The 25,987-nt window shown below is 38.2% G+C and overlaps 1 protein-coding gene across 6 annotated transcripts in view; it reads left to right on the top strand.

Annotated features, from left to right (window-relative positions):
• The window catches only part of LOC105256986 (ecdysone-induced protein 74EF), a 183,643-nt gene that overhangs the window by 134,931 nt on the left and 22,725 nt on the right, over window positions 1-25,987 (top strand). For 5 of the 6 annotated variants that reach the window (XM_011267311.3, XM_011267310.3, XM_011267312.3 and 2 more), the window contains 3 exons: window positions 9,822-10,067; window positions 12,613-12,780; window positions 13,634-13,876. In XM_011267311.3, coding sequence (XP_011265613.1) covers window positions 9,822-10,067; window positions 12,613-12,780; window positions 13,634-13,876 — 657 coding nt within the window. The remainder of the gene's footprint in view (window positions 1-9,821; window positions 10,068-12,612; window positions 12,781-13,633; window positions 13,877-25,987) is intronic. The other variant, XM_011267313.3, reaches the window with a different exon arrangement.

Here is a 25,987-nt window from a genome sequence, read left to right as displayed (position 1 = left end):
GAAAATTAAATCTTAAATCATAAGAATATATTTTTCTTGATTGAACGATATAAAATGGCTTCATTCAAATAAGCAATTATATTTTTCCATAATTAATGCAACATAATCTCATTTCAAGATTTTCATGTTAAAACTAAATAATATATTTTCAAAACGAGAATGTTCTTTTTTTCTGTGTACGTTTTCGGAGCAACAAGTTTCGTTCACTCCTTTTCTAAAAATTGCCGAATGGAATTGACTCGGTCATCACTCCACAATGGTTTTATGGCGGAGGAATATTATATCTAACCATGGCCCACTGTCACAATTACTCTCTATGTCACCGGCTGACCCGCTCATTTACTCGATTCGTATTCATGCGCGCACCACCGGCTGATGCATTTGACAAGTAAGAGAGAGAGAGAGAGAGAGATAGATAGAGAAAGAGAGAGAGAGAGAGACCCAACGGGCGATAATATCGCTCGTGCCCGCGTTATTATATCATCATCGGCGACGGTGCCGCGGCACGATTAACATTATGCAATACGCGCGTTTTATACGGGATGGCCGTTACGTGCCGCTCGTGGCGTTGCACAATGCAACGAGAATACGTACTATTTTTCAATCCAAAGCGAGTACAATATCTCCCGTTGGTGCTCGCTCGCGAGAGAACGACGCAACGTCGTCGTCGACGTTCCCGCCGCTTGTCCTTGACACCCTTTTCCCGCATCCTCCTTCTCGCTTTACGCGCGCGAATTAAACGACCTCGACCGGCAATTCGCGAACTGGTCGCCGGTAATCTTTTTGGCGGATTGTCGCAATCGGTTCCCCGACGCGAGTGTCATCGATTCCCGGAGGCGGAGGAAGAACTCGTTCAGAGAGAAAAAAGGAAAGTTCTCGTCGAATACCGCGACGAGGTAACGTTCCAATCGGGTTGCGCAATTAAGAAATTAGATTCCTACGTCGTTAGATTACATAATGAGTCCTTTGCGAGAAACAACTGGACTTTGAAGCTACGATGAGGTGTCCACCGCGTCTTCCTTCGACTCGAGTTAATTGGCTCTGCCGATTAATCCAACTTCTCCATCGGGTGGAGATATATTTTTTACACCCAAGAGAATTCTCGCTGGAAGAGAAAACGCAAAAGAGACGTTCACGTTGCACATAATAACGTCTGACTCTTCTTCCAAATAGGTATCATTTCGTATATAAGCAACGCAATTTTAATTAAAATTCATGTTGATTTGAAATTATTATATCGTGTAGCAAACATATTGATATATAATATATATTTGATAAAATAATTTTATTTAATCCGAACAGAGGCAACCGCGAAAATATCTCTCAACTGTGTTTCAGATGAGAAAAGAGCTTTTATTTAAATAAAATGACAACTTTTCATGTTTTATGAAAGACTCAATATTTTTCCAAAAGAGAAAATAGTAAAAACAAAAATGTAAATTAATGTATAAAAATATAATTAAAAGTGTAAAAAAATACTTATTATATTATTTAAGTGCAATTAAAGGGATTTTTTTATTAAACATTTTATAATTAAACAACATGGAATAATAAAAGAGAGAGAAGGAAAGAAAAACAAAAAGAGAATTGTGCTTCAGCTTTGAAAAGAAATCCTTATAGATTTTCTTCAACATTTAGTCATCAAACAGTTGATCGAACTTTCCTAGTAGTATTGTAGCATTGTATTGTTTGTTCAAAAGAAGCGAAAGTTGAAAAGAATTGGCAATTATATATCCGTAAAAAAAAGAATTTCTTTCAAGAAAACTGTGCCAGATTGTTCAAAAAAAAAAAGAATATACGGTGAAGGAACATTTCTATTGCGAAGGAGGATGGGGAAAGCGACGGAAGAGAAGAAAGAAAGCAGGCAGCGAACGAGATAAGTGTCTAAGGGTTCGTAGGCCATGTGGCGTTACCCATCTCGCCCTCGGTACCTGAATTCCAGACGATACCGTTAGATGCGTGTCGATCACGATCCCGAGAGAATGAAATAACCCAGTTTCTCGCGATCCTACGCGCGCGCTTTTAACGGTACTTGCCGGAGAGCCCCCGATTTTACGCCCTAATGAGAGGGGAAGGGTTGCCCACCCCCGTGAGAAAAGAATTCATCCGACCGTCGCGAAACCCCCCCTGTAAAACACACGCGCCCACTCAGGTATCTTTCTTTTTTCCTCTCTCGATCCTTTTTCTCCCATTTCCTTTTACGCAAGACATTGTTGCGGTAATGGGAGTCTGTTTGAATGTGGGTCTCTCCTTCGCTTTGTATTCAACATGTCAATGTTAAAAGGCACCACAGGAAGCCATGTAGCTTCCGTATCTTTTAAATTTATTAAAGTTTATTTATCTCAAATATTTTCTAAAGCGAGTTATAACTTTTAATATTACAGAAAATGCATCGGGAACGTACAAGAATTCAATTAATCTTGAGCATTTTCTGTACAAGGGAAAATATTTTTATCGGTATTTTTTAAAATTGAAAATTTCGAATAGGGGTCTTTGAAATCGTTTAAAAAAAAAAATAGGTATACCCGTTAACCGTATGTTGAAATGAAAAAAAATATCTGCGTGAGTGTCTATCTGCTCTAATTTTATTTCGCCTATTTTTTGTAAAAATCTTTCACTATCTCACCATGCTGTTACGAAAGAACTATTTGTGTTCAATTTTTTCTTCCTGTCTTTCTTCTTCTCTTTTTCTTCTGTACCAATTTTTTTTTATCCGCCGAAGGAAATGGGCGTAAGCGCTTCATTCAGATGTAGAGCTCGTCTTCTGGAGATGATTCTCCAGAACAATAGGGAACTATTCAGTCCGGAAAATGGGTCATGGTCGGCATATCGTCGTTTCCATCTTTTTAAAAGAGGAAGGAAAGTGTCACCTGTAGCAGCGTCAGTTCGAATATAGGTCACGGTTCGATGACTACGACTCTCTCGAATTTCACAATGTCATCGTCACCAACCCTATATTACAATAAGGATAATAATCGTAGCAGGAATATAACAAAGATCTTATACAACGATCTGTAGAAAATTGCAAATGTTTCTTTCTCGCCTTCGGTATCGGTTACGTTGAAAGAAATTTCAATCGATTTGTAAAAAGATCCAAATGTAAGACACGTGTTGCTCCCAAATGGACATACAGAATGCGTGGGTGCGAGTGGCATAAATTAGAGGCGATGCTGACGGAAAGGAGATTAATTAAATGCATGGATCTGTTGAGAATTCAAATGTGTGTGCGGCCTGAAGGTAAAAATTGCGAAAAGCGAGAATGTCGAGAACACACACCGGCTCTTCTCTTTGTGCGCGCTAACCGGGTTTCTCTTTCGCGCGAAACACCTACACGCGTCTGTTGTACTGTCAGATACATACATCCATGCGCGCGCGCGCGCGCCTTGGAGCACTCTCGGTTTCGTTGGAGGAGGTCGAAGTGGGTCGCTCACACAAGCACGGCGTGTCGTTTCCGCTATCGAAACTTCCGGCTTTGGCAATCCGTTAATGTGAGAGACGCTAACGCCGTATAATGGCGCCTTCGCGCAGTCGAGTCGGGCCGGCAAATTAATTAATTAAGAACCCTAATTAGGGACAGACTTATCAATCGGCCTCAAGTCCGCTATTGTTCGGAAATATTAAAATACTGTCGTTAGATTACATTTTAAAATATTGAAATAATATACAAATAAAAATAAAAAAGGAACTATTTATGGATATCGTGCTATTTATAGAAAACATTATCGCAAATTATGTATAATAATCATTTGCTATTTTTGTACGAACATTTTTAAAAGTTAAGGAAAATTAAAGGAATAAATTAACAGAGTAAAATATGTAATGAGGTATGATATGTAATACTGAATAAAAATAGAAGAGAATTTATTTTACGATTAAAATTTGACAAATTTATATCAAATAGTTTGATATTAAAAAATTATAAGTTGTTATAGTAGCGATCAAGATTTAAGATTTCAATTTCTAGTGTTCATAATAATTACATTATATTTAATTAATTCAATCCGTCGATTAAAATATTAGCAATTCAATCATTTAAATGAATAGCAAATGAAAAAATATTGTAAAATTATTATGCGATATAGAAATGGATTTTTTGAATTTTTTTCGAATATATTAACTCGCAGAGAGATTGAATAGAATAAAAATGTATTGCATAATAACTATTGCGTAATAAATATTCTATAAATATTCGATAATGTTTATAAAATATTTTATTTTATCGCACGACGTATTTCTCCTAATTTTTCTACAATTTAATGTTTACGCGAACCGGATTCCGTAAACGTTGAATCGATACCGCTTGTAAGTCAACACGCTTGTAATGCCTTAACGACCTCGATTACGCGTGATATTGTATTCGTCAATATCGATCGCGCGCTATCGTGATGGAATAGCTCACTTTTGTTTCTGCGCACCATTGTAACAATCACGCTTCTCTTTCCGGCTATTATAATATCGCTGCATTATATATATTTTCCTTATCCATCATTTATTCGCTGACGCACAGAAATCGTGCGATCGATGTAATTCTTTCGTTTCCATAATGGACTTTTGGTAAACAAATTATAAATCGCGCATCAACTTTTACAGGCATTTCAATAAATTTCAATAAGGTTACTAAAAATACGGTTATAGAACTGGAAAAATATTGAGCTTAAATACACACATTTTTTTAACAATTTTTTCTTTTAATAATTACACGCTAAAGGAGCCTGGCAAAACTTTATCACACGTTTTGGAATTACGTGTAATTAAATTTTTCGCAACTCCTTTCTCCGCCGTACAATTTTTCCATAAATGATAGATGTGGCTTGTATCATTTCCGTTCAACAGCTCATTTAACTTGGCACGGGAAGGATTTAGCGAACTTGCTAGTATGAATAACGCGTCTCATCAATATACATAGCGATAAATGATGGCTAAATTACGTAATGACATATGCCGATGTTCGATAATTGTGCGCCATGTGATTAATTTTGTGCCGATGATACAGCACGCGGAAGCACGAGTGGATCGATCCCGCTTTATAATCGCAATCTACTATACGCATACTTCAATCGACACGTATAATCGGTGACAAAAATAATCTTGCGTATCGCTTTATGAAATAATGCGTTCTCTATCGAGCAAGAGACAGACAATTGTAAAAATTTTATTTTTATATCTTTATCCATTTATTCTAGAATTTATTTGGATCAATTATACGTAGATTTATTTATTTATTTCATTATTATTATATATATTATATATATTTCATTATTATATATATTTAAAATTTTTTTGATCCTTGGTATAATTGTAAAAATGTTTGTTTTGTTTGCGAGTTACATTTTCAGAAAAGGTGATAAAATTGGGAGAATTACATTCCTAGGATGAGAAATCTATTAAATGAAAATATATTTTTTTACGATTTCATAAATTTTCCATTTTCTTTCCGGAATGTGTTCTTTGCGAATGCACCTGCTGCACGTTGAATATATGCGTTTCTCGCAGAATGGAATGACGGCCGGTTATGCTCTGTTAACACCCACGGCAGTTCCATTCCCGGAGGAAACACTTAGTTAGCAATCGATATATCAACAATATTCGCGCGCTCCATGTAACTCTCGTAATATATCGCATTATGCAGCTATCTTAGAAATTTTACTATACAATATTTATTAAATTGGGGCAAGTTGTCAATATTTAAGACAAAAAGTTAAGAAGTGAAAAGAAAGAAAATTCGAATCATATTGTATAATTATAATATCATGCCAAAAATTAGAAAATTAAAAAAAAAGAAAATTACAATAATTAATCTTGCACTTATTTATCAACGCGATAAATTTCCGTACGAAATATTGAACAATAAAATCGAGAAAAGAGCCAGTTAAATGTCACGCGTTTCTAAATCTAGTACATTTCACATACATTCGCTAAATATACATTATTCGGTTACGAAATATTCTCGTATTATTGTGAGGCAAAACAGGTGTGTTGGTTCGAACGGAGATCGATCGATGTCATAATATCTCCGGGACTGTTTTCGGTTTTCGCATGATCGCCGTGGGCGAGAGACGGCGAATCCGGATCCCGGAACGTGCGAAATAACGCGCTCGCCTCCTTTCTCGACGTGACACAAGGTGGGAAATGTGTCCTCGCTGGCACACATGTACGAGGCGTACGTACCTACTCTCGCACGCGCGCACACATACGCACCTAAGAGTGCCGCTTCTCGACGGCGTGTCGGACGCACGTGATGTCACATAGAAAGAGAGAGTCGTTACCGTTACGCAATGCCGGCCACGCCGCACCGGGACACGCGTCTGCGCGTGCGCGCCTGCGAGAAAGTTGCGTGGCCCGGCCAAACGCTGACCTTACGTACTGTTCGCACATGTATGTACACCTACACATATGCGCTCGCACAAATGTTCCCTAGATCCGTTTCGTTCGATATGATTTTTGAATAATTTCGAGCGACATGTGATAACGATAAGTGTGCTTTTTTTCTTCATTTTAACCGCAAGAAAATGTACTTTATCATTTTTATTAAGTTAGCTTATCAAATGCCAAATCCAAATGATTCTTTTGAACGCATGCAGATATCTGAAAATGCTTCTGATTTTACAACTCTGTCTATTTTCGATATTATTTATGAGAAGTGCTAACAAATATTACATATGCAAATAATTCTTTGAGTAGAATTTTGACGCGAAAACATTTTATGCGAAATAATAATTGTATAATTTGTTCTAAAAGAACGTATGTAAAGTGTTACAAATATAAAATAAGGTCGGTCAATTTGATTTTTAAACTAATATAAAATGATAAAGTGATAAATACTTATTTGAATATGAATACTTAAAGAGAGAGTCGATGAGTATATTTAAAATTGATGATGCTGAATATTTGCTGGCCAGTATTTCCTTCCGTTGCTCTAAGAATAATTTCGCGGTTGATTTTAATGCTTCGTTTAAAGTAATTAAAACCGCGCGATGCGTATTAATTTCTAATCAGATCAAATAGAACTTGACAAGCGAGCGAAACTTGTCTCGGGCTTTTAGAAACTATGAAAACCGGAACGTGGTAATGGTGATTGCGGTGAAACCTTGCTGATGCGTCGATACCAGCGGAAGTCGGCTTCTGGTTCTTATGGGTGAAACGAGCAGGAAGCGCACGGAAGGTGAAAACGCCGTGAAAACTGTATATCCCGTTGATCGAGTTGAAACGAGCGATCGATGCGACTAGACACCCACCCCCTCTGTCGAATTCGAGGGCGCGAGTCAATGCCAAGTAAGGTCACTCTACTCGTTTCCGGCAGGGGAGTAAAATTTATCTCCCATTCGCGAGAAGCTGCGAGCCTCTCTTAAGATTTATCTCGGTCAATCGTTTCAAGACGTGATGAAATCGGAAAGAAACTACGTCTCTTGACCCGCTGAGATAAAAATCCCGTCACTTTCTGACTTTCAGAGACACGATGGTTAAAACTAATCGCAACTAATAATAAGATAAGAGTAAACTTTTGACGTTTCGACTTCAACCATGACCGTCCCTCTCTTATGTTCGCGGAAGTAGACGGCAGCGAATAACAAAAGATCGTTGAGAGTCGATTAAATCTTCACGCGTGACTCGCGCACGTGATGAAAATGCGAGACGACACATTCGGCTGTCCGTTGTGCCTGCAAAGGAATGCAGCAATAAAGTGAAGCGACGAGGTATTTTCGAACAATAGCGGGCCTAACTTCCGGGAGCCTTGAAACCGTTTGGAAGATATTTTATTTATTTTCTTTCGCGGTAGGTCTCTAAAAATAAATCCCGCGCATATGTCTTGTCAGTGACTCTCAGAAAATTTCGAATAAAAAAAACAAATGATTTACGTTTAATATCAATCTCTTGTAGCGACACGCTTCCTTAAGAAGAAGAAGAAGAATGAATGGACGATTTGAATGAGATAACGATATATAAGATTGAATTCAATAATAAATTATATAATTAAAAAAAACGATATCCAATTGACTTGACTTGTTGCGATGCTAAAATGCAATCACGATTTCGAATCGATTCACGAATCTCGGGCCACTATGGCATCATAATCCCATCGATTCGTACGTGAATGACTTTCGTAAGCACTTGTAACGTAATATTAAATATGTCAAAGCTGGCCTAAAATTTCAGCAACTATGGCAATTTTGCCAAAATAACGCGATATTTTTATCGGTGTTAAAATCGAGTCGATAATTTTTTAATTTTTGCGCAATGGATATTAAATTTTCTGTTGCGATTACATGACGCGACAATTGGAGGGAAAAAAATGTTGCATTCCTCGTTCCGCGGCGCCTCACAAATAACTCGCATCCGCGATTATTGTAATGTTGCGGCTCTTACGAAGCCGCAAGGATGTGCAATTTGTATAGCGGAGGTGAATATTATTCATGGGAATACCGGTCTCTGTAATCTGCTGTACCGCGACGCGCATTAAATGCCAGTTTTTCTACGATTTCATGCGTGATCTTTAAGCGGTCCTCTCCAATTTACACACATTGCATCAATACGGCGATGCGTTCTTATGTGGATATCGAAAGTGAAAATTTTTACTTTGCAAACTTGTTTAGTCTAGCGTTACCTGCACTTTAATATTACCTGCTCTTAATTCAAGTTGGTACAAAAGTTGTGATAGATCGCAGAAAATTACTAGATAATATTATAACAAAATTTACAATGATCGATAAAAACTACTGTGAGCAACTTACGATGCTTTAAAAAAACTCATAATAGATAAAAATTGAGTAACATAAATCGTTATCGTGTTTGATATATTGTACGATTAAAATAAATGTCTGATGGAAATTTATTTCGACCGATTATTTTCTTAATCTATCGTAACTCCAAACAAGTTACAAGACATCCGCATGGTTGCATAACGACACAATCCTCGCCGACCTTCCGAGAGCGAGGAGACGAACTCGTCTCTCGGATCCTCTTCAAGAGTTTGAGCTCGCGAGGAAAATTAATCGATCGGATCGGTCGCTGCCATTTTCTACGGTGAATTTTTCGGGTCCGCTGCCGCGAGAAATTGCTTAATGAAGCCGCGCCGCATGAAAGGAAGGTAGAAACGTTGCAGTGGGTCAAGGAGAGACGCCGGCTTTCACTTCCTCTCGACGTGAGCTCCTCGAGAGAGAGACCGCCTCCCGAGTCGCGGTCTTTTTTTCCTTCTCCTTCTGCGTTTTTCCTTCCCCTCCGTGAGAATATTTATCCGCCTATGATTACGTTCGATTATTTCGATCGACGGGTAGATGCGTTTACGGTAAAATCTTAATGAACGCTTCCCCCAAATTGATCCACTTAACCTGGACCTGAACGAGGGATCCGCGATATAATGCACGGGTCACGATAAGCCGCTTGTATCTCGTATAGCATTATTTCTCATTCATTAATGAGGAGTCGGTGCTTCGCTTTTTGTAAAGCAGCGAGCAAAAATTATGCGTTTTAATTTCTGAGATAAAGCGAATCGTTAACTCCCTCGTTAAGTTTTGATATTTATTATTACAAAACCCTTCTTAATATTACCGATATATTTCATCACAACGAAAATCGGATGGTTATTATCTCCCGAGTGATTATTATCTTGAGATAAATATCGTTAGAACGCGAGGCAACTCGACTTTGTTGTATAAATAAAGTTGAGGCAAAGCGCGAAGAAGGTAAAGAAAAAGTTGCGTAAAGAATAAACGATATTTTGTCGTTCGTTTAATTCATTCAATGTATTCCTTTAGCTTAGAGAAAGATTAACATTTCTAATATCGCTCGTTATTTAATCGATGTTATCGCGTTGTCTGTTGCAGTGGATACCAGGGAAGTCCAGCCGCACGACACGGGCGAGAAGGAACAATTAGGCCTCGCGAGCGTGAAAGTAGAGCCGGGATCCACCAGTGCGACTACCACCAGTAGCACCCGTCTGCTCCATGGCATCCTCTCCCAGCATCCCCAGCAGCACAGCCTGGGGCTGCAGAACGGATATGGCCGACACTTGGCCGGTCACGCTCAAATGGGCCAGCCGCCTTACACTACTGCCGCCACGAGTACGCCAGGTAAAGCATTCGAAAACATTGATGAGATTTCTGGAGTACTGGCAGTTTATAGATTGCAGCAGATTTTCAATCGATTATGATTATGATATAATTTAGAATATAATAAAAAGAATATAGGTTTGGAAAGAGGATAATGAGAAAAAGAGCTTCGATAAATTTCTGAACGAACATAAATGACATAATAGAAAAACAAACATGATGATAGATTTATAATAGAAAAAATATATACGACGATTAAAGAAACATAAAACAAAGAAAGTAACATACATAGTCGCAATTTTTAGAAAATGTAACATCTCTTCAAGAGATACGTTTTAGAAATTAATCGATGTCGATTCTTAAACAGTCTTGAAACGAGCAATTTAGAGAAAATTGACATGTCATTAAAAGCACGTGTCATGTTTTTTCTCTTGTCTTAAGGATGTTTTGTATATTTCAGAATATTGAGAATTTAATGAAAATTGTACAGAATGTCCTTACATATGTTTAGAATCTTCAGTACAATTTTTAAATTGATTCACTAAGGTGTTCACAAATTATAAGAATTTTAATTTGCATCGAATTAATATGTGTTCTTATATGGGAAACGTATAACCACGTCGATTCAAATGACAAAAACACATGGAAATAATATTCAGAATTTGTTTAAAATTTGCAAAAGTTTAGATACAGGGGAAATATTTGGTCAAATAATATTATACAAGTATTAACTGGTTAAAAAGATATTAAATATAATTTAATAAAGTTAGCCATGTATCTGTCACAAGGCAAAATTCTCTGCCAAAAGTTAATCATTTCGATTAACAAAATTCGGAATATTTCAGTAAAAACGCAATAAATATTAAAAAATACATCTCTGCACTGTAGCTAAGATCAAATTGTAATATTCTACTCTTCACAATTTCTTACTCAAAATACACCAAAAGTGGATATATTCATCAATATTGATTTTCAGCTACTTTTTGCTGGGATTGTACATACAAAACATCCTTAAGCTTGAATGTAACAATATACAATGCATCTAAAAAAATTTCACAGATATTTGCATTGCGAAAAAATATTACATTCGATCTGAAGAAAATAACTAGTCTGATTTCTTGCGGATAATTGATATTTATGTAAAATAAAACGATTTTCGTTAAGATGATTTCCATTAATTGGATCACGATAAATCGAGGCGCGAGAGCTCTCTTGTAAATAACTTATTATCGAAGCGACAATCGCGGATTATTCGAACGTTTCGTCGGATAATTGCATCGTCGATCGGTCGTCCTACTATTCGCTAAGTAACCGAAAAGTAGAACAATCAGACAATCGTTACAGCGGTTAAGGAGAGGTGAGAAAACTGATCGGCGCGATTTCTTCAGAACAATTATAATCGCAACACGCGACGCGGAAAGCAATAAACGAAAACAAAGTAAACATTTCCGCGTTTGTAGCCTGAAATTGGGATTAGTGGAGCAACGTCGATTTCACAAAAGTTGCAACGATGCAACCAACAAAAGCGCTCACTGTTGCATTTCGCCAGGAATTCGGGCATAAATCGATTCTTAAAATACTCGATCCGGGTCGTTGCATAAAGCAGCGATCGATCGAATTCGCGAATATCGGTTTGCATAACGCGACGATGACGATGACGGTGACGATGACGAGACGACGACGATGATGAGAGAGGGAGGACAGGAGCGAAAGGGAGCAATGACTCGTGCAGAACCCTTTAGGACCCGTTCGAGACGGTTAGCCGCGCCGAGAGGGAGGGGAGGAGGAGGGGAACCGTGGGAAGAGCGAGCGATATGCATACCCAATGACCGGATGACCTTCGCCCGTTGCATAAAGATGCCTTTAATTGACGGCGCGCGCGAGAACACGTTCGATAAAGCCGAGCGAGCGAGCGAACGAGCTCTCCGGACATCTCGATGGGACATCTAATTTGTTTAAAGCGACGCGCGGCTTTAATTTAGAGTCTATCGAACCGGTCGCGATCGGCTCACTGCATAATAAGAATCATGATTCGATAATTGCGACATATTTAGTGTAAATTATTCAATTCAGTTGTAGATTGATGAGGATTATATCGAAATTTTTGTAATAAAACACGCTCTTAGGATACTTTGGAAGAAGAAAAAGGCAAATTATATTGAAAGAAATATGCAGGAAAAATAAAAAGGAGAAAATTAAAAGTGAAATAATTTTATACAAGAATGATTGATAAACCCACGGCTATTTTTTATGATAATAATTTTAAAATAATATTTAGAAACAAAAATAAATACGTTTCCTTTTTCTTACGACATAAATATTCTTTTAGCCTTGATGCATAGAACTTGTTTAACGAAGTAATAATTTCGCGATAACGCGAGACTCTTTTTTTCAACACGCGATAGTCGAGCGCCTTTCATTTATCGTGCTCTTTTGCGTGAAACGGTCTCGTCGGGAGATTAATCGACGATGTCGCGCTTTATCGCCAGCCCTAAACTCCGCCGGCTATTTATCACAGAGGACGCGTCCCCTTCCTTTGTTTCATGCCGTCGTCGACCGGAAGCAGGAAGCGGATCACTGCCAGCAAGCCCAGCGGACAGCGGAGTCAGCGATGTCGAGTCCAGCACATCCTCCGGTGGCAACGAGGACGCGAATCTCTTACTAAAAGCCAGGCTCAATCCTAATTCGTCCCTCCAGCCAGGTCTGGCATCTCATCACTCTCATCTGTCATCCGGTGAGCTCGATCTTTATCTTACGCTTATCGACCGTTCACTGAGAAAAAAATCTGGTTGAATTAATTAGAAATCTGGTAGATTCAATTAGTATGTCTGTTGGAAAATGGACGAATCAGAATTCCTTTAGGAATTATCAGAGTACGATTAATTTCTTCCTGTTAAATTTACCAAATTCTCTTGATAATAATATTAAATTTACAAAAATATTAAATTTACAAAAAAATGGCATCACTCTGTCCATGTTTAGTTGATATAACAAAAAGTATTATAGATCCAACTAGAAAATGCTAACCAAATCTTTGTAGTAAAGTCTATTAAATGTTCTAGTTATAAAAAATCGAGTCTTATTTTAACTTTAATAACTAGAAGTTCTGCTTGGTTTAACCAAAATGCCTTCTATCAGATACGTCTTGTTGATGCAATCAGACAATTTTTCTCAGTGTTGACATGCTTTTAACGTATGTATTCGAGATAAATAATTGTAAGGAATTTTAGTTAAAGCATAATTGCCCTTATCTTTCTAAAGATCTCTTATTAATCTCGTATACATAATAGAATCATTAAGAATATTTTTCATAATAGATTCTCCAACGACTTTATAAATTTCTCATCGCGATCTATTTCTCTAGAAAAAGTATAATTGGAAGTCTGATATTAAAGCCAAAGACAGAGATTTCTATTTAAAATGTTAATTTAAATTGATAAAATTTAAGACATTCGAAAATGCGATTACAAATCTTCCGCGTCTGGCGAGATGAAATATTGACGAGAGATCAAAGCTAAATTCGTACGACAAGTTTTTCGAGGGAACACGTACTTTTTTATCGAACGTCTGTATCGATTGCTCGACAGCAGCACTCGGCAGGACGGCCTGCCACAGCCCCGGGGTTTACCCGTCGACAGCGACCTTTCTGCCGCCCTCGTATCATCCGCATCAGCATCATCCCTCCCAGTATCATCCGCATCGGGGGAGCTCGCCGCATCATCAGCACAGCAACCACACCATGGGTTCGACGATGGGGCCGCCCCACCATCACCACCATCACCATCAAACGCAGAGTCTACAGCACTTGCATTACCGTCAGCCACCCTCGCGTAAGTTTGGACTCTCCATTTTTTATGATTACGTGTCGTTGTACACAATTGGCAATTTTCCGCGAATATTCGGCTTCTCTTAATGGTACTTTTAACTGATTACGAACAATAGGTAAAATAATGACAATAATACTTCTTAGGCGACTCGGTTAAATTTTCGGGTTTTCAGTTGTAAAAATGTATATTCAAAATATACAGTAAAATAACGCGCGCTTGATTTGTTTAACAGATCTTGAAATTTCGAAATGTCACTTCTTTTATGGATAGAGCGATCGGAATAGATTCTCTTTAGCGATTTACGGATTCGGATTAGATTTACAACAAGGCGGGCCTTTTCTTCGACCTCATTTTTATCGGTAATTTCGACGATAACGTATGTATCTTCGTCCTCATCGCGATCGATCGACGGTCGAAGGGAGGGGAAGAAAGCGTTTGAAGCAGTGATTTCGCGTCGGTATCTCGCGTCTGGCATCTGAAAGCTGAATCGTCGTGACGATTCTCGGTAGCCCGAGTTTATTTCGACTCGGTAGAGATATCGATTCGATATCGCCTCGACCAACCAGACGCGATGACGATATCGAATCGATAGCTCTACCGAGTCGAAATAAACTCGGGCTACCGAGTCCGGAATATTCCCGCTTTTGACGGATTAGCGAGCATAAATGTAAAAGACACGAATACTGTGAGAACGGTTTAGCGATACCGCATCATGGTTTTAATCCTCAAAACGTCAGTCTTTCGTCGAACATGGTGATATAAGCCGCTTTAGTTTATTTTTTTGGCGAATGTATGCCGAAGGGGACTGTGACAAAAAAAAAGTATTACCGCTACCGATTCGGTGACTAGGTGAATATTTATATACCTTCGTTGAATATGTCAAACGGCTTGTAAAAGCTGATTGACGTGAGACATGATGCGAGAAAAACTTGAAAACGGCCGATTTTTTCGTATCCAATTTGGCGAAACGCGCTGCAGCTCGCCAATAAAATAATTGTGAGATGCGCAAATGTCTATTAATATTATACATGTTTCATTTTTAATATATTTGGAAACAGTTCTATTTCTTCTCATTTTCAAAATAGCAAAGATCTTTAAATATTTATATATTTATATCTTACCAATTGTATACAATTTTAAACATACAAAGTGATTGACACTTTTAATTCCTCGCCAGAATAGAATAATCCGATATACACAGTTCTCCTCTTATTAAACAAAGAAGCTCTGTACAATACCCACCCCCAGATGCAAGACCAACTGACGTCAAAAAATCCTAGATACACCGCAAAATTAAAGTAATTAAAGCAAACAAAATTAGTCCGTCGGAAAGATCTTCTCCGAGAAAGATAGTCTTTTTGATGAAAAGAGACAACAATTATTTAACCCGCGTGTCGCGATTTCAAAGGCCTGTGTGATCGTGGAACAGAAGTTGGAGCGAGTTTCTTGAACGAGAGCGCGAAGCGAGAAGGCAGGAAACGACGTCAGCCGCGATCTAGTCGAGGCTGAAACGAAATCGCGAGCGGAGAACTCGCGGCAGATGCCAAGTGAAAGGATTCGCTTTGTCGTCGCGCGGGAAAACGTTGAAAAGTGCAACTCGCGAGCGTCGCCGTCGCCGTCATCTCCGATGCACGGCTTCGTCTCGTTCTCGTGACCCACTTGCCGTTCTCTGATTCGATGGCCCAGATTCGCTTCCTGCTGCTGCTGCTGGAAGCATTTCCGTCTACGCTTTCGCGTCTTACGATCGCGCGCAGTTTTCTCTTTCGATGCCTGTGATTGTCGAGAGCCATCGTTTTTCTTCGCGAGATACAGTCATGGGATTAGATATTCTTCCATTTTTATTTACATCAAATTTAATTCGTTCAAAGTATATCTTTTTAAAGGAAACTTTTTAGTAAAGTACAATATTCAATTTTAAGCATAATAATTTAATTTATATAGGGCGTCTATCTATTCGCTGGAAAATCTGGAATTGTTATGAATTTTTTTTTATATCTGGAAGAATCAGGGAATTTTCATGAACTTAAATTTTTTGAAAAATTTTACTTGTATCGTAAACAATCGACAAATGAAATAAATTATGTGTGCGTTTAAAATATATTACAAATATATTTTAAACATATATCTGTCTCTGTTTATACTTAATAATTTAGCAAAATATTGAAAATACAGTGCATATTTTTTTATTGTAATTTTTAGTGAGACGAAAATGAATATGTTATCTTACGAAAGCAGGAAATATGTGTGTTTATCTTGTGAAAGTTACGTCAGTTTTTTTCATACATTTGCAAATCTAATACTAGAAACTTAAGTAGCTCTGTATTTTTCCTTTCGTATGTGAATGAAAAATATTAGAAAACATACTTTAGAAAAGTATAAGAAAATCTCTTTAAAATATCCTTTTCTGAAATATTAAGCAAGTTGTCGATTCTAAAAATCGAGGACGCGAGCGGAATAATACTTAGCGGATACCGAATATTCGCGCGACGCTAGTTTTTATTTGCGATTTATTTGCACGTTAAGGTGTCGCGAAAATTAATTATGTACGCAAACGATGTGTCAATACGCGTCGAGGGCCGGTATAATTAATTAGAACGCGATCGGCCGATCGGAAGATTACTCGGCTGCGATTTCGCAAAATCTCTTCATTTTCGCCATTAAACCGGTTCGATTCGAGGCAGCAGCTGATCTCGACATCTGGCGCCGCGTGATTCTAAGAGACACGGCCGCTCTCGGATATCGGCGCCAAGGTTGATTTCTTGACGAGCTCAGGTCGCGGTGGAAAGTGCCGAGGCTTTACAAATTGCGGTGAAATTCTCGGCGTGCGAGCGCCGAGTATCAATTATAGCCGCGAAAAGAAGAGAAAAGAGAAGCGCGCGCCGAACGGAAGCGGCAGGATTGCGTTTTATTATCGTCGTAGGCTGCAATTCCCGCCGCGTCGGTCGACAATGAGATCGAACTTTCCCTAATTGAAAATATCCCGCGCACGAGATGCCTTTAACCTCCTTTTTACGACGTCGGCGGAAATGATTGCCGTGCATCTCCGCCTGTACCTTTAAATGCCACTTCTGGCTGCGCCGAGATCGATGTTTACCTCTCTGCGAATTGCAATCATTCGAAATATATATTTACGCTAATAAGTGGATCTTGATAAAAATTTGCGGTTCGAAGTAACGAAGTCTTTCTTTTTAATAAATGCTATTAATAATCAGCAATTAATTTATAAAACTTAATTTAAAAAATGCCTTGAAGATAGAAATGAAGCATAGAATTTTAATATTTGTGTAAAATTTTTTTTAATATATTATTCTCTTCGAGATTAAATGAAAAATTATATAAATTGCCGTGGAAAATGTTATAGTCTCTCTCTCTCTCTCTCTCTCTCTCTCTCTGTTTCTCCCATATTTATGTTAATTTTCTCATCTGACAATAAGAGAAACACTTTAGTTTCTTTCTTATATGAAAATATCCTTATTCTGAAAATTCGAAATTATCTCGTTCGTGATTGAATGAAACAGAAAAAGAGAAAATTTATCGATAATCAAAAGATGCAGGAGTAAAACTACGTAATAAAGAAACTTTTTCGAATAAAATAAATTTTGAAAATTCGAAGCTTGCGCTTTACTTTACTCGCATACTTGAGGGCATATATTTTTCCATTTTTTCCTCTTTTCGCGAGAAAGGAGGACGCCGCTATATAAAGTTTGGGAAAGTAAAGGACAAAAGTGCCGTAACGACACTGCGCCTCGAATCGCCGCGCCGAGTAAAAGTGTGCCAGATTGTATAATCGAACGTGAATAAGCAAAATGTTACGCCATAGCGATTTGGTAACGTCGCCGGCCCCCTCCCTCCCCTTCTTCCCTTCCCGTCCGTCGGGCACGGCCGTGTTCCCATTGCGGTAGGCGAAACGATTCGCGCGGGCGGCGATGGTGGACAGGAGAAAATTCAACCTGTTAAGGACAGAGAGGGAGGAAATAATATTCCAAGTAAAAAAAAAATATTGACTATATTTCCTGATTAATGTAAAATATAATAATTTTATTGAACGACTAGACGATTGATTAATTAAAATATTAATTTTACGAGTCGGAAGTAAATATTTCAGACACGTATAAAAAAGTTGGAAATAAGAGACAATTAATGAGATGCTTAATTTAGTTGCGACAAAAATTAGTTTAATTGTAGATTTAAACGAAAGAGATTGTTGATAAAATTCAACGCGAGGAGCGTTCCAGATTTATATTTGACTTAAAATTTTCGATCAGCTGATTTGCATCTGTGCAGAAACACTGTGCTTAAATTCGCGTTGTTCTCGAGAAGAAATAACGATAACTATAGCTGATAGGAATAAACTGTGGTTTAATGGAATTCTATTCATGCTGATGAGAGAATCCCTCTTTCTCTCTCTCTTTCTCTCCCTCTCGAAAGCGAGAGCTTATGCGACGCGCTGCCGCGTCGAATAAATCTCTTCGGGATTCGGAACCGGCCACTGCACCGCGAGAATTTACGCGCTGCCAAAATTGCAATTTTCCGCGATTTCGCCGTAGCCAATTGGCCATCGGCCTCCTTTATCTAGATCACTGTACCGCACAAATGTTGCGTAACTCGCCGGTAAACGAGATGATGCACGACTCGAAAACGAGCTCGCGCTGTTTTCAGCTTTCAACTTTCTCCTCGACCAACTTGGAATCTTTATGCTCTTTGAAAAAAAGGAATCTGTACGCATACAATTACTCGCAATTATTCGCGGATTACGCGCGCGGGTATTGATCCATTAAATCGATAGCTTGCTGGTTCACGCCGGATTTGTTTATTCGGTCGACCGATCGATGAGCATGAAAGACCGCGTAGGAAGATCACCGTTTGCGTAGAAGTGGAAAACAGTCAGGGATGCTCATCGAGCGAACTGTTGGCCTATTCGTATACATCGTTTTCAGCCGTGTGTCGTGTACGGACCGGAATAGTAACTCGGGGAAAGAATAGCCTAGCGCGCCGCTATTTCCGGCCGGATCATCATCGCTCGAGCCGTGATTCGTCCATTAGCACCTCTCGGCGAATGTGTGAAAGACCCTTTAAAACACGCCGGGAACGAAAGCGAAGGAACGCGAGGCGCGCGTTGGCAAACCGCGGTGGCACAAATTTTGACGCTGACGACGCGTCAAGCGAAAGTGTTACAAGGTTCCGCGAATAGCGATAGAATGTTAATAAGTTAAGACGGTTTTGGTTCCTGCGTTTCGGTTTGTTTCAGTGTGTAACCTCGCTCGAAAAATATTCGAAAATTTTCCAAAATCTCCCGAATGAGATACATGTTGTTAGATTCTTAAGAATGATTTGCATATTTAATGTCCTAGTTTTATCGTCGAATATATTTCCTTTCCGTTTCATAAACGATGCAGGACAGCTTGAAGTTTATTCGCGGGGATTATATTTTGTCACGAATATAATGTGTGAAGAAATGGATATCGAACTTCGAATAAATTGCATTGTTCGAATTAAAAATTTCTGCAATATTCAGAAAAAAAGAACACTTTTAAACGAGATTTAGCACACATTTTATATAAATGTCACATTTCTAAGGTTTACGATCCTTTGATTCGCATCATTCGTCCGTACGTGTATTGTGTCAAGGACAAAGCCGATTTTTATACGAACGCATGAATATCAATTACATTCTGGAACTTAACACTTGACATCAAAATGGCCTGCGAATACATTAGCATTTGATTATCAAAAAGTGCCGTCGAAATATTTCAAGCTTTTTTGAAAACAATGACAAATGGTCTAGTATGCAAAACTGTTACGTTTCAATTGAGGAAATGATCGTTTGACAACTTACTAGATGTATTAGCATAAAAGGTCACGACTGTTTTTAATTTAAAGAAGCGCAACTTTTTTTCAAAAATAAGAAAGAGTGTTCTGTCTTGTTATCATAAAGAAAAAAAATTCTTAAAAAGATGTTCCTATTCTATAAAATAAATGCGCTTGCGATAGTTTTATAAAGAATAAGACTTGTGCATACAAGCACATGCAAAATTTAATTTTAACATACACAATTGTATTTAATTACTATGTCACTTGTTATATGTCGTCCTTATAATTTTATCATCTCTTTTCGCGATTATATTCGCTATTATTACATTATAACATCGAATAACGCTAAAAAACGATGTTAAGGATGTAAAGAAATTTCATTGAATGATTTTTTTACTTTTCTTTCATATTTTGCCTTATACTTTTTTTTGCGCGAAAAACGAATGTATTTGGGATCCGTGCCATCGGGGCATGTCCTGGTTGCCCTAGATCAAGTCCTGAGATATTTTTAAAAGATTGCCAGACGTAATTCGCGTAATACGCAAGATGCGCGCGGACAAAGAGGGAAGCAACGAGGGGACGAACGCACAAAGAGAAGCTGAGGAAGTGACTTTTTACCGCGGGAAATTTTGAGGGAAAAAATAGAACTCGACGCCAACGAATAACAGTCGCTTGCGAAAGAGCTGACATCCGGTTAGGGAGATTACAGAAAAATTTCCGCCTGCAGCTTTGCTCGAAAAATCGCAAAACACGGATGGAACAAAGTTGGATGATGCAATTATTGATCCATGTTTTTTCGATGTGAATAGTTAAATAATTTAATAAATAACTGAATGATTATTGCAACATAAGATTTGTAGGATTCTCCGAGATTATTTTCAGTCATTGGAGAAAAATATTTGTTCGAAGATGCACTTTTTATCTTCTCGCTTCGAGAAACGATCGGTTGTTACGAAGATTATCGATGGAAAGTATTATTGATTTAAAAAGCGTATAATTTATCGCACTGATAACTTAATTATAATTGCTATCCATGTATATCAGCGCCGGCGAAGAGTTATCGCAACATCAAAAATTTGCGATAATATTGACGCAGTAAATATAAACCTATCTCTCTATTTACGTGTATGTTTATCAGGCGGTGATTTAATAACACGGTTTACATAATCTTGACGAAATTATCTTCCGTATTACGATGTTTACATTCAGGAGAATGTGTATTATATATCAGATTATGTATATCTGATATGCAATTTTCGATTTGTAATCGTAACAATCAAGATTTCGTAAAATTAATCTTCGCAGATTGCTTGTTTTGCCTATCAAACTTGAAGGGAATATTCGATTTAAGCGCACGCGTTGCATTCCTCTCGAACGGCATCTCGCCGGACGGAAATAATAATCTTTTCACAATTGCTCCATGTAAATTAAGCCACTTACACAGCTGTCGGTTATCAGCCAGCGTAAAAGTAGCGCTAGCGTATCGTCCAAGTATTTTTCTACCTCGGTTTACCTTCGCGATTGGAATCTTGTTTGGTAAAAGCAATCGATGATAAGCGAGATAAAGCCGAGAAAGGCCATCGCCACTGCCACGTATGATCGATCATTTTTATGATTTCGCTATCTGCGAACAAGCGCCTTCAATGGCGAAAGTGAGTCTCGAGCACAGCGAGTTCAAAGCTCTTGGTCAATATGTACCGACGCTTTTCCCGTTTTTTTAACAGAGTTAAAATTTCTCGTTCTATTCTTAGTACTATTGTGCGATATATGCTTCGAAGCGTCGAATTTTTCCCTCGATTCGTCGAAAGGAACAAACTTTTTCTCAAAGGAACGTGACAAGAAAATTGTTATCGAAATCATATCGTGTTATCTTCCCGCGCTTCTTTTCATTATTTTACCACCACATGTCGAAAAAAGTTTATAAATAAAATAAATGCAGAGATTTGTCGAAAAAGATTCTTAAGTTTTTGATTTTTTTTTTTTAAATTAACGAGAATGACTAGAACGCCTCAGTGTATTTGAAGAATCCTGATTCGGGCATCGCGAAACTCCCTTTGTCTTAAAGAGCGAGGACATTTTTTTAAAATTTGAGTGAAATTGTTGGAAGAAATGGAGGGAGTTTTCGGGGGGGGAGGAAAGAATTTCATAAAGCGTACGCATTTCCGGCGCCGCGGACAGCCTTATGTAACATGCTTTGCATAGCGGCGAGCAAAAATAAAGGAACGTGATGCAGAGTGGATTCTGATGACGAAGGCTAGACTGGGTCTAGGTCTAGGTCAACTAGGCGCAGCCTCACATGTTGCGCTTCGTGCGATAATATTGTATATTTTCTGATCGGTATCCTTCGTCGATGAAATCGCGATACACAACGCGGAATATAAATGCATTTTATTCCGATTACCATTCGTTTAAATTTTAATTAATTTACATATTTTATGCGCGGTGAAAAAGGGGGATTTTTGCGTTTATCAATTACTAATATTAAAATAGCAGTCTTATTATATAAAAATGTAATAAATAAATTATAATTACTATTAATAAAAAATGTATTATAAAAAATTTTCAATAATAATACGTTTAATAACATCTTTCTTTAGTCATATAAAATGATGTATAATTGTAAGCTATTTTTTTATAGTTATATTTAGAAATAAATAATCGTACGCATCCATCTGAGTCGGATGTGAAAGTGCGAGTCTGTTTCCCGAAAAAGATGCGCGTTTCACCGCGAAGAGAGGAAAAGCGCGGGCAAGTGCGAGAGGAATAGAACGAGTTTCTAGGTCTAGGTGTAGGTCTAGGTCGACTAGGAAGAGGCGCGATGGTCCACTTCCTGACCGAGGACAACAATCCGGCTTTTCTCTCGGGAATGCTCGCGCGAAATAGCACCAATCGCTCGAGCGAGACACGAAACAATAGAACCGTGTCGGCGATGTCGGTACATTTCATGGACGTCGGTTTCCATTCCATCGGAAGAAACAGAATTCGCGTTGCCGCGATTGTCGCAATAATTGATAACGAGTCGAATACGGAATCGAATTTTAGCCTTTTATTTTACATACAAGACCTTAATTCAATTTATTTTTTTTTTACGAAATAAATAACTTCAAATGATACATGATGGTTCTGCTTAATTTCGGTAACATGCTCGATTCTCGTATTGCCTCGAGAATCGCGGATTCGTCGATTTTAGCATAAAAATCGAAAGTCGGCTGGTGCATTTGCATCGTTAACATGAAATTCTCATGACTTGCTGATTAACGGCATCCGTAGACGTATTCCGGAAGTACGAGCAGTATCGAATTTTTTCTTGTAGGCCACGGCATGTTTCGCAAATTGCACGCGAGGCAGAAAATAACGGGTCGCCGTGAACGCAATCGACAAACGAGTCGCGCATGCAAGCTCTCGTTTGTACATTTTTTTTTTTTGATTAAAGGAATTTTGCAATATTGCTTGTCAAATTTAAATTTAATAGTTTGCAATCAAATACATTTTTTCCTCTCATTTGCATCGCTTGCATTAACGTTGTGTTTAGATTGAACATATTTTTTGAATTCTCTTCCAATGCACTCCCTATCATAATTATTGTCTGTGTGTCGTGAAACATTAATTTCGTAAAAATTTAAATCTGATGATTCGTCGTAAATTGTCCCCCAATAAAGTTATGCACGAAGCGATGATCAGCTTCGCGCTGATATCGCGCAATCCAATAATAAGTTCAGGAGTGTTTCTTTAAATAGCGTCGCTAGGTCTGTTAAATATTTACGAGGAAGTTAAACCTTCACGTGAAATTCGCAATTGTTATCGCGAGGAAGGTTACGGAATTAAATAGTTCGACGCGAATTCGCTTTGCATTCATATCTCTTTATGTAAATCGCTTGCCAAATAGCTCCCACAAAAATTATTTTTGCATTACGTAGAGTAAAATTCATGGGAATATTCGTTACACTTCGTATCGATTGCACCTTCTTGGTCAAATCTTTGATATCTCCAAGTGAAAAAGACAAAGCAATAAACAGAGCAATCTTTCAGCTTACTCTGCAAAATCGCGCAGTCACAAAGGAATAGATTATCGCATGCATACTAACTGCACGAAATAATTCGAGGTTGCATTTCTCGCAAGTGTTGCCCATGTTGTCTTGCGAAAGAAACTTTTAATTAGAACATTGGCAATAATCAAAAATTATTTATTTGGAAAGAATTCATTGCTATAAATCGGCGAAATATATAAAAGATAACTTTGTAGAAGAGGACAATTTTAATTCAATGCGTCTACTCGGAAATCTGTTATTTGCAAAAGTTTCCTGTTAGAGACTTACAATTCAAGGTAATCCATGTATCGCGCGTAAGATTATTTTACACATTTAATTGGAATTTTTTCTTCATCAAGCTTGCCTTTTTATTCTTAAAACAGAGCCAAAAATTATATTAAAAAAATGCAAATTAAGATTGCAAATAAAATGAAACTCAGGATCGCCGAGGGGGGGATTTAAATCGTCCAATTTTCACGCGTGAAAATCACAGATGAAGGAGCACACGTTATAATTCGCACGTGCAAGGTATGCGCGAGAGATAAGATTCTCGCGCGTTCCGTCTTTCGGCGTCACCCTGTAGAGGAGGAAAGCGGTAGGAGGACGGAGGAGAGCACTCGGATAGGCGCATAGGCTGCGGCCAGGCGTTGGCTGACAGAGGAGCGCGTCCTTCCTGGGTCTCTGCCCCTACCGGGGACCGACGTATGTGTATTGTAGTATTGTATATTTGCAGTGTACATATTATCGGAGCGTGCGCTCCTCCTCGTGTACACTTGTGCCGTCCGTGTGTATATATGTATGGGTGTGCGTGTGTGTGTGTGTGTGTGTGTATAACGCAGTCGCCGTCGCCGCCGGCAAAAATGCATAGCGCTGTTGCACCAGACGGTTCTCAACCGCCCGAGCTCTGTTTGACTTTAGGGCATTTCTTCTGGAAATGCAAGGAAAACAAAAAACCCACACGCATTCCATCGCGCTCGCAAAACGCATGTGTAATTTGATCTTGAAGGTGAGAGATCGATAATTCAAGTGCGCTTTAAATCCAACGGATTATTCAGCGTGAAATGTAACTCGATTACTAGTGTTTAGCTTCGGGGCCTTTCTTCCGGATGACGCGATTCTTCCAGAAAGAGATGGCTGGGAAAAATAATTTAATTAAATAATTGAATTAAAATAATTTAAAAATATTTTCGAAATCGAAATATTAAATTTTGAAAACTAAAAATCGATAATTTAATCAAACGGTAAAAATCCAGAAAATTATTTAAATCAAAGTTTAATTGTTAAATTCTCGGAAGAGGTGAATCGACGAGATATCGGGATGTCGTAAACTCCGGGTGTGCATGAATCGTCGCGCATAATCGCGCCAAATAAGAAGAAGCACGTTTCGCGCGGAATTATTCTCGGGACAGAGATACCGCGCGACGTTCAATGGATTCAGTTCAACGACGATAGAGATAATCGGCGAGTGAAGGATGGGTGAGGAAGGAAGGAACGGGAGAGAAAGAGCGACGCGTTCGAGTAAACGACTCCTCAAGGTTTTCCCATCGTTTCCCGATGACTATCGGAGCGCGTCGTTATCGGGAATAACGCGTCTTTCGATCTTTCCGGTTCGCCTCTCGCGCGATGTCGCGAAATATTTTCGAAATTTATCGGCGGCCCGTGCCCACGCGATGACAACAATCGAAGATGTTCCGAGTGCAAGGACCAGACGAGGCCGTGCTATTTCCAAATGTCATAGTAACTCGCGAAAAACAAGACGCTTTGAAATTCTATTTTCGCTTTACTGTATCGGCGAGGCTACAACAATGCACTTTTACGGTTGCATTCGCGAGGTATCTTAATTATTTTGCAGATAAAAAAAAAGTTATATTTAGATTTTTTAATTTGTCTTGGTATAGGTCATAAATGTATGTAAATTTAGATAATTACTGAAGATAAATGCGACATTGCAGTAATTATGATCAAATCAATAAAATTATTAAAATTTGCGGTTATTTATTCGAATAATAGCGCTATTAACTTTATCATTATCGAGCATTATATTATATTATATTTGTCAATTTATTATAATCTTATTCCATCAATTAATAATATACATAAATATGTATATTTATGCAATGTTTCTCTCTCTCTCTCTCTCCCTTTCTCGAATTAATTTATTTTATTTTCGGTAATACTATTAATATTAAAATAAATATTAAAATAAATATCTTATCGAGAAAAAGCAAGTGTCGATAACAATATTATCGCGAAATGTCGCAATGAAAAGTTTTAT

Source organism: Camponotus floridanus, unplaced genomic scaffold, assembly GCF_003227725.1.
Source record: "Camponotus floridanus strain SB8 unplaced genomic scaffold, Cflo_v7.5 scaffold24, whole genome shotgun sequence".
NCBI classification, from domain to species: Eukaryota; Metazoa; Arthropoda; class Insecta; order Hymenoptera; family Formicidae; genus Camponotus; species Camponotus floridanus.
The sequence above is the reverse complement of the archived record's forward strand: the minus strand, read 5'-3'. Positions and strand labels throughout refer to the sequence as shown.